The sequence below is a fragment of the Azolla caroliniana genome, unplaced genomic scaffold (genome assembly GCF_043228905.1).
Source record: "Azolla caroliniana isolate FFs.n. ecotype wild unplaced genomic scaffold, voAzoCaro1.0.p SCAF_7, whole genome shotgun sequence".
Classification (NCBI taxonomy): domain Eukaryota; kingdom Viridiplantae; phylum Streptophyta; class Polypodiopsida; order Salviniales; family Salviniaceae; genus Azolla; species Azolla caroliniana.
This window is the reverse complement of record NW_028230442.1, coordinates 9,475,894-9,486,141: the sequence shown is the minus strand read 5'-3', so window position 1 is coordinate 9,486,141 and position 10,248 is coordinate 9,475,894. Positions and strand designations below refer to the sequence as shown.

Sequence of the window (10,248 nt, the reverse complement as noted above, 5' to 3'; positions counted from 1 at the left end):
ACTTTAGAGACATTGGGAAAAGTTGTTAGAGGACAACATTAAGAAAACACAAGCCCCAACCACAAAGAACAATCATAACTTTCTTTATCCCCATCACTCCTAATTCTACAAGTCAATCAAGGGCTACACAAACGGGCTCCCGACCAACACATAACAAAGGGGTCACAATAGATCGGGCAATAGTAATTTGTCATGCATAGGCCCTGGTCCCATGGACCAATATCTCACCACCCTTGCCATCGACATATATAGGCCATTATCTCTTGCCATCACAAGTGCTTCCCTTGTTTCGGAGACCTCTGCATTCTAGATTGACCTATGCTAGAGATATTTTGAAAACAAGTTACAATGTAGCACGTGAGAATCTTACATGTGCTGATAACAAGATTCTTAGTAACAACATTTTTTATCTTATTACTTTAATGTTTACCTAGTAACATTTTTTTATTCTAATTTGTTGTTTACTTAGTGAGATTTACTCGGGATGTAATCTCTTGTTTGGTCTTATAGGCCATTTTGACCTCTTAAAAGACATTTATATATCTTTCTTCTTTCATTCTAAGGCAACCATGATCCTTAAATACAAAATTTATTCCTCAACATAATTGGCACAACTTATCTCTTTGCTTCTAATCAGAAGATGACGAGACGCATTCATACTTTTGAATTTTCACATTTTTCTACACAAAATGCTATTTCCTATTGCATTGTTAATATGGACTAAAACAGTATAAACCCTATATTACCTATTGCTTTAGATTCTCTAAATACCGCCTCACTTTGTGATTTCTCACATTACTTCTAAATAACTAAGGCCCAATTGCAATTGACTTTCTCCTACCATAATAGTTTCTATGATTAATCCTATAAATTACAACTATGAAAGAAGTAGGCCTTGGAAACCCAATTGTATCTACACATTGAAAGCAAATACAGATTTCCCATTTTCAAAAATATGAAGTCTATTGTGATCTCTTACCATTATTTTCTGGTCCTCAATCTTCGATACAACTGATATGAAAACATGGCAATCATGGGATACACACATGTTATCCACAAGATGTCCAGTTTCACCTTGGGGTGTATTGATAAGAGAATAAGCAATAGGCAGCTTCTCAGTATGCATTTCCATCTTTCCATCGTCCACAACATTTTCAGACCAATTTCCTTCTTGTGATATGCTAAGGGCAATAGCCCTCACCTTTTGATAATTCTCAATACATTGAGGATGCTTTACATCCCCAACTGAAAATGAATTAACACGTCCGGTGGCAGCGGCCAATAACATATTTTCTTGCTTCTTCCAATTAGTATATTTAACCCTCATAGTTTCGACCTTAACTGCATCTTTTTGCATACCAGCCGCTGCAAAGATATTGGCCATAAGGACATAAGCTGCAGCACAAGTATCATGTAGTTGTAGTACTTGATCAAAGGCCAGTGTCCCTAGCTTCACATTCCCCCATTTTCTACAAGCACCTAATAGTGCAAGCCAAACAGCAGGATAATACTCCAAAGAATCTATCGACTTAATCACGGACATTGCCTTATCGAATTGTCCGGCACATCCAAAACCAACCACCATGCAATTGTGGTGCTCCAAATTTGGACTAATTCCATGGTCTTCATTCATACTCTCGAAAAACAGTTTCGCATTATCCAATAGCCCTGAGCGAATGCATGCACTAAGAATACACAAAAATGTCACCTCATCTGGAGTAAGACCCTCACTTTGCATCCTTCCTAAACAGTTCAATGCTTCACAACTTTGCCCCTGCTGAGCATACCCTGCAATCACTGCATTCCAACCAATTATGTCTCGTATGGGAAGCTCTTCAAGTACTTTTTGTGCTCCTATCGGCATACTACACTTGGCATACATATTGATTAAAGCATTTCCAAGCCTGATATCTTTCTCTATTAAGCCATTCTTTACAATCTCTTCATGAATCTTTTGGCCCTTATCTATAGCTCCCGCGCTGCCACACGACTTCAAAATACAAATGAACGTCACCACATTTGGAGAGATGCCCTCGTCTTGCATCTTTTCCAAACAATTTAGTGCTTCATCACATTGGCCCTCTTGAGCATGGCCTGCAATTAGTGCATTCCAAGTGGCTATAGTTCGATCGGGCAGGTCTCCGAGTACCTGATGTGCTTTTGTAAGCATACCACATTTGGCATACATATCCACCAAAGCAGTGCCTAGAATAATGTCTTTCTTCAATAAGTCCATCCTCACAATTCTTCTATAAATTTCTTCTCCTTTCTCTATGGCTCCTATGCTACTGCACGCTTTCAACAGGCAACTGAAAGTTACTGCATTCGGAGATAAACCCTCTGTTAACATTCTCTCAAAACAGTTCAGAGCTTCATGAGCTTGCTCTTGTTGCACATATCCTACTATTAATGCAGACCAAGATACTATGTTCCGAACAGGAAGCTCTTCAAGTACTTGACGAGCTTTTGAAAGTAAACCACATTTTGCATACATATCCACCAATGCTGTACCGAGCATGATATCCTTCTCAAACAACAAACCCCTGGCTTTCAATTCATCATGAATTTTTTTGCCCTTGTCTATGCCGCCCATCCTACTACATGCCTTCAGTATGCAAAGAAAGGTCACCAAATCAGGATAAAGCCCTTCGTTTTGCATTTGTTCAAAACAGTTGAGTGCTTCATCAACTTGTCCATCTTCAGCATATCCTGATATTAGAGCAGACCAAGAAACTGCATCTCGCATGGGAAGCTCTTCGAGCACTTCTCTTGCTTTTGAAAGTAAACTGCACTTGGCATACATATCCACCAAAGCACATCCAAGCACAATATCCTTCTCAAGAAGACCCATACTCGTTATCTCATTATGAATTTGTTTGCCCTTGTCCACAGCCCTTGCACTGCCACAAGCCTTCAAGATACAAATGAACGTGATTGCATTTGGAGATAGACATTCTCTTTGCATCTGTTCTAAACAATCTAGAGCTTCATGGACTTGTGCCTCCCGAGCATACCCTGTTATTAATGCATTCCAGGAAACAACATCTCGGACAGGAAGCTCTTCAAGCACTTGTTGTGCTCTAGTAAGCATACCACATTTAGCATACATATCCACTAATGCATTCCCAAGCAAAAGGTTCTTCTCCAACAAACCGTTATTCATCATGATCTCGTTGTGAATTTGTTTTCCCTTGTCGATATCTGCTACCAAACTGCATGCTTTCAAGACAGACATGAAAGTAACCGAGTTTGGGGAGAGTCGCTCACTTTTCATCCGCTCGAAACAGTTAAGTGCTTCATGGCCTTGCTTACATTGGACATATCCTGCCATAAGCGCATTCCAAGAGATCACATCTCGGATTGCAAGGCCTTCTAAAACTTGATGTGCTTTCAACATCACTCCACATTTAGCATACATACTGATCAAACTACTCGGAAGATACGGTATCTTTTCAAGAAAACCCTTACTCAGTATCTCATCATGCAATTGAGTTCCTTTGCATAGATCTTTCTCTCTGGCGCATGCCTTAAGCAATGCCACAAAAGCCAGGCCTTCTCCATGATTTGTTTCAGTATTACTATCTATAGGTAGCACCATGGTTCTTCTCCTTAGCTCTTCACAAACCCAAAATGGATTGTACCATCCATCAATCCATAAAGGCTCACAAGTGAATTTCTGTCTAAAATCTGGAGATTTGTTGCTATTCTGTATCAAAACCGTAAATTTATTGTTATAGCATATCAAGATTCAAAACCCTCTCTCTCTCTCTCATATGTGCCAAAAACCAGATTCCCTCATTAATTTTCTTTTCATGTTATTTACTTTTATATTTACTGTGTAATATTTATTTTACTTTGATTTGTTCTCAAAGACAAGACAACACTTAAGATGTAATCTCTTATTTGGTCTAATAGGCCATTTTGGCCTCTTAAAAGACGTTAATATATCTTTCTTTCTTTCTTTCTTTCTTTCTTTCTTATATTTACTGAGTAATATTCATTTTATTTTGATTTGTTGTTCTCAAAGATGAGACAACCCTTAAGATGTAATCTCTTGTTTGGTCTTATAGGCCATTTTGGCCTCTTAAAAGACGTTAATATATCTGTCTCTCTCTCTCTCTCTCTCTCTCTCTCTCTCTCTCTCTCTCTCTCTTATTCACATATCGAGACTTGGTGCTTCAAAGTATGGATATTGTTTCTTAGGAAGGAGACACACATCAAGATAACTTTTGTACTTAGGTTCTATGGGTCATTATTAGCCTTGCTAAGGACGCTAAAAATATCCATCTATCTATCTCCGCATATGTGGTAAATTTGTGCTACCTGTCAGTTAGTGGTGGGAAAGAGAGCATATTATCCATTTGAGAACACATGCAATCATGGAGAAATTAAGTGTTGGGCCCTCAAGAAATATCATTTTGACACTTCGGTGACAACAATGCTTCTCTATGGGGTGAAGTATGGGGCAGTTGCATCCCAAGTCCATTTGGAAAGAATTAAAAAATGTCCAAAAGCATTTTCTTACAAAATTTCTCTAATTGTCCAACCTCCTCTTCCCCACCCGAATGCCTCACGCCCACATGAATCAACCTTCTTTACACCACAAAATGTAAGAAATGCCATTGATCGGCTACAATTTGGGAAGGCCCAAGATCATGATGTATTGGTGGGTGAGCACTTTATCTATGGCCGTGACACCTTGGTCCCATTGCTAGCACACATCTTTAATAGAGCCATGTGTGAAGGTTTCCCTACTAGATGGACTCAGCATACCGTTGTGCCAATCCTCAAGAGTGGAGACCCCATGATCCCAAGCAACTATAGGACAATCATGATTGGCCATTACTTGGCTAAACTATATGGGTCGATTCTAGAATCAGAATTGAGCATATGGGCACATCAGAATGACTGCCGTTCAGTTGGACAAGCAGGCTTTCGGAAGGGGTTCACAACTTTGCATCACATATTCACCCTCTGGGCCCTTACTGAGGAGGGCAGAGCCCACAATAAGAGGATTTATTGCTGCTTTGTGGATTTCCGAAAAGCCTTTGACACTATGCCACGTGCGCGGCTTATGCAGTGGCTAGAAGCCCTTGGTGTTCCTACATATATGCAATGGGGAATCTATGCAATCTATGAATCCGGGTCATGAAAAGTCCGGTCTTCCTAGAGGCGGTGGCTAGCACAATTGGAGTGAAGCAAGGATGCCCACTATCCCCCACTCTCTTCGGTCTCTATAGAGATGAGGTATCACATTACATAGAGAGATTCGGGGATTCCGGAGCACGCCTAGCAGGTATAGCTATACAAATATTACTATATGTTGATGACATTGTGCTGATTTCTGACTCTCCGGAGGGACTACAAAGACATCTAAATGCCTTAAAACTATTTTGTACGGACAAAGGTTTGTCAATCAACATGGACAAAACTAAAGTAATGGTGTTTAACACCACTCAAGCATGGGTAACAAGATCAAAACTAGAATCCTTTTTGGGAGAGGAAAAGGTGGAATACACACGCTCCTACACATACCTAGGAGTAATATTTACAAGACCTAGGTTCTCCTTACAGGAGGCTGCTTGTGCCCGACTTTCTCGTGGATATGCAGCCCTTCGTGCTCTCGAGAGCCAATGTGCACATTTGCAGTTCCAAGAGCCACGGACTAAGTTATGGTTATTTGATACACTTGTCACACCAACTCTTCTCTATGGAGTAGAAACATGGGGACTGAGTCTTAACAAGGCAAATCATTGGAAAGATTTAGAGAGACCTTTAGTGTCAATGATTGCTCGCATGATAAGGAGCAAAGCATCGGTGCCCCATGATATAATCCGGGCAGAGATGGGAGCAGCACCTATAATAACCGAGGCATTGTTCCGATCAGTGACATTTATCCAACGTCTTTGGGAGCTCCCTAAACGAAGGTACCCAAGGTTGGCACTTATGTCATCCAGACAACTGGCTGAAAATGGAGACACTCATTGTTGGTATTCTGAAATGCAGCAATGGTTCGAGTCACGTGGCATGAGTATAAATGCACTACCCCCGTTCCAATATAGCTTGGACTGTCCCCATCTAAATATGACCAAAGTGGAAAAGAACAAAGTGATCCGAACTGATATTATTAACTTGGAAAACAAGATAACATGGATCAGCCCTAAAATACCACTTGGTACAAAGATGGCCCACTATAAGACACACTTCTTACATACATCGGAGGATGGATTCGTTATCAAGCCACCTTATATGGACATACATCTATCCTATGCACTGTGTAGTGTGATAGGCCAGCTGCGAACTTCATCACATCAGCTACAGATTGAGGTAGGCAAATATACACGACTACCTCTAGAAGAGAGAATTTGCCAATTGTGTCATCAAGGAGTGGAACCTAAGGAACACTATGTTTGTCAATGTAGTGTCTTTTATGAAATCAGAGGGAAATACCATTGCCTCTTTACACAAGGCTTTGGCCCACTACGCAAGATAATGGAATATGAGGACCAACGATGCCTAGGACTTTTCTTTCTAGAGCTCACAAGCTCATCCACAAAGAACAATCACAACTTTCTTTAGCCCCATCACTCCTACTAATGCTACAAGTTCATCAAGGGATACACAAATGGGCCCCAGACCAGGACATAACAAAGGGGTTAGTTACAATATATTAGGCAATAGCAATTTGCCGTGCACGTAGGCCCCATCGACCACGACCTCGACACCCCTGTCATCGTCATATAAAAGCCATTATCTCCCGCCATTGTAGGTGCTTCCCTCGCTTCGGAGACATTTCCATTCTGGATCGACCTATGCTAGAGATCTCTCGAAGACAAAAGCTATAATATACCTAACTTGAGAATCTCACATGTGCCAAAAACCATATTCCCTCGTTTCTTCTCTTTTCATCTTATTTACTTTTATATTTACTGTGTAATATTTATTTTATTTTGATTTGTTCTCAAAGACGAGAAAACACTCAAGATGTAATCTCTTATTTGGTCTTATAGGCCATTTTGGCCTCTTAAAAGACGTTAATATATCTTTCCTTCTAAGTCAATAAACAAATGGTATACACATTCCTACTTCTTGAAACGAGATCATTTCCCATTGAGATTGTGGCCATGGAAAGGGTTGTCGAATACATACTTAAGGTTCAAAAAAGGCCCTCACATCAACTTCCTAGAACCGCATGGAAAGCAAACAAAAATATTAAAAAGACAAATAAAAGCAAGATTTTGTATTTTGGTTAGATGCAAGCTATATAAAATTGGTTTGGAAGACGGGATGCAACACACTTGCCTCATAACGCAACATTAGATTCCTCTGTAAATGAGGCCTTTTTGCAACGTCAATGTATTATGACATGCTTCATACGTTATACTATATATGTTGCACCTAAATACAAAACCATATTCTTCTCTAGATGGGGAAGCCACACACATCCATACTTGTTAGAGCCCATCACATGATTTGCCATCTGAACCATTGGTTCCATGAGACTTAGCTCACACTCACTACGATGTGAGACGGGGCATTGGGGCACGAATGATGAGAGTAGTGACCATGCACACTTTGCCCTAAAACAGTTTGGGAGTCTAAGTATCACACTTTGATATGATGCTCTACCTTTGATCACATTCGACTATGCTTTCCACACATCTTCAAGCAAACCCAATCCTTGCGTGAATTTTTCTCACAGTCAGAGTGTGCACTTTCCATTGCGACATTCATTAGTAAAGTTCTTGAACATCGAGATTCACTACTCACTTTTGCATGTATTGCATGAAAATATTGAATTCTTGGCCTCATGGTTCATATTTGATCTCCGAAAAAGAGAATTGAATCTATCTATCTATCTATCTTCTCCTCCATCCAAACCGCAAGTACCGGGACATAAGGTGTTATATTTAGGGGTTCGGAATCAGCCAGCCACTCAGGAATAAGGCTCAGCCGACACAGAACACAAAACAGAAATGTAAACAGTAGACACACAATTTTACCTGGAAAACCCTAATCGGGAAAACCCACGGGAGCCCTCTGACTCCAAGAATTTCACTTTGTAGGAAGTGTATACAGATAGTTCACTATCTCCCTAGATTACTAAGGGAACACCAAGACTTAAGGCCACAACCTTGATAATATTCTTCGTCTCTCACAGTAGACAGAAAACAGTAAGTAAACAAACAGAAGAAAAACACCTGATGCTGTTGGACAGGAAAGCCTGCTCTGTCTGACATGTTTGCAAGTTTGCAAGATTCAAAGTCGTTTTCGTGCTCTCTCCTGTATTTTTACAGCACTTGCGTTCTCTGTTTTCTCTCATTCTGTGCTCACGTTCACAGTTCTTTCCATAGTCCATATATATTATTTACATTTTAGGCCTTGGCCGTAAGCCGGCTCTCAGCCGGCTCTCAGCCGGCTTTCGGCACTTAGCCGATTCGGTACTCAGCCGGCTTCTGGCTACTTTGCCAGGCCATAGTTGGCATTCGGCCCTTCTCCCAAATTACGGCCCTTAGCTGGCCCTTCTCCCATAAGGAGGGACACATAACATAACATAAGGCACATTGGCCAATCACCATATCATGGAGATCATTGCTTGTCATGCCCGATTGGCACAATGACACCCAAAATAGTGTCATTTCACTGCAACAATAAACCTTTGATATAGAGTCCCTTAACCACTGTTCTCATACGTATTATTTGTACATTTCATGATCGTAAACCATCTCAAAATTCATTTCACAACACGCATAAAGAAAATGATCGTGTAGCTTTATGAAATCTAACGCTTTTGTTTTTGTTTTAGAATGAATAATATGAATTCACCCATATTTGTAATCATGATTTCTCTCGTAGGATGATATTGGACTCTAGTAAAGGTCAATAAATCTGTCATATCTTTCTGCATGTCATACACAAAAATTCTGATCAATCCATAATGTGCTGCTTCTTATGATCAAAACCATAAATTTGTGATTTTCCATGTCAGAGCCCATATGCTATTCTGTATAAACCTTCAAGACCTTAAAGTTGTTACTATCCTGCCTATAAACATTAAAGATCCTAAATTTGTTGGTATTCTGTAAGGAAAAAAACAAATCCTAATTTTGTTGCTATTTAACATATATGAGCAAGCCTCTAGATTTGCTGCTATATCTTTTGATATTCTGCTTTAAAAGATTCTAATAAAGCTATATATGAAAGGGGGTTTGATTTATAACGATTAAATATTCTGCTATTCCAGAATAAACCTTCAAACCCCTGAATTTGTTGCATTCTGTACAGACAATTCAAAATCCTAAAAATCCAATATGCTATACTATAAACATTCAAAACTCCTAACCAATCTCTATTTTATGACTTCACCCATATTTGCGATCGTGAGTTGTCTCATATATGCCGATTTCAGCTTCTAGTAGAAGTTAACATAAATTTCTCTCTTTAACAGAGACACGGATATACCTGCTCCTCTCACCTTCAAGCTGCGGTTGTCATGCCATAGTGAATCATCCCTGAAGAACTCTTTCCATAAAACCTCCGTTCTGCCATGGAAGGCAAAACTCTTCCCTTTGCCATGGCATTGCATCGTTATTTGTGAAAAGAAAAAGAAAAAAACAATTAAGACGCATTAGAAGAAGAAGGAGAAGAAGAAGGAGGGAGAGAGAGAGAGAGAGAGAGAGAGAGAGAGAGAGAGAGAGAGATTTCTTTGTCAAGACATAGCACAGACTCTGAATGAATGAATGGTCTCAAACTGAACTGAACCGTCTAGTCATGGTTTAACGATTTATTGGTTCCCAAAAAAACATTTAAGGGTTTGGTTCGGTTTGGACTTTCACTAAATGGTTTAGTTTCAGTTCGGTTTGGTTCTAAAACTCGAGTTTATCGGTTTATAGGTTTAGCTTTTTTTCTCTTAATGGTTTAATTAATGTGTTTTTTATTGATTTAATTTGACACAATGACGTGGTTGGTGCAAGCACCCAAGGTTTACTCGCCTACTTGTAAATTCTGCACAACCCAATCGAACCATAGTTAGAGTGTGGTGTTAGACACCTTCATTCTCTAAGTTTGGGTCTCAAGCCATCCATGAACCACACTTCCCCCGTTGTTATGATGTGGTGTGCTCATAGGAAGAAAAGTATCGAGAACTGTAGGCTAATAAAATGTTGATGGTTAGAACGAAGGTATGACCGGGACGATATGTGACAAGATGAGGCTCATGGCAGCAAAAGGATATACCATGATCTGCAG

The 10,248-nt window shown here is 39.9% G+C and overlaps 1 protein-coding gene across 2 annotated transcripts; it reads right to left on the bottom strand.

Moving 5' to 3' along the window:
* Window positions 1-742: 742 nt before the first annotated feature.
* On the bottom strand, window positions 743-9,624 carry LOC147861890 (pentatricopeptide repeat-containing protein At2g33680-like). Of its 2 annotated transcripts, none has more exons than XM_087322493.1 (2): window positions 9,476-9,624; window positions 743-3,706 (listed from the first exon to the last, which is right to left on the bottom strand). In XM_087322493.1, exons 1-2 carry the CDS (start codon window positions 9,584-9,586, stop codon window positions 914-916), a joined length of 2,904 nt encoding a protein of 967 aa, XP_087178619.1. In that variant the 5' UTR covers window positions 9,587-9,624; the 3' UTR covers window positions 743-913. The 2 variants fall into 2 exon arrangements, with proteins under 2 accessions (XP_087178619.1, XP_087178620.1); XM_087322494.1 differs by having other exon boundaries at window positions 9,463-9,609.
* Between the last annotated feature and the right edge of the window lie 624 nt (window positions 9,625-10,248).

Coding starts and splice junctions, on each gene's coding strand:
- LOC147861890 (XM_087322493.1), bottom strand. CDS start 9,586: ATGCAATGCCATGGCAAAGGGAAGAGTTTTGCCTTCCATGGCAGAACG. Junction 3,707..9,475: donor ATGACAACCGCAGCTTGAAG/GTGAGAGGAGCA, acceptor GTTTTGATACAG/AATAGCAACAAATCTCCAGA.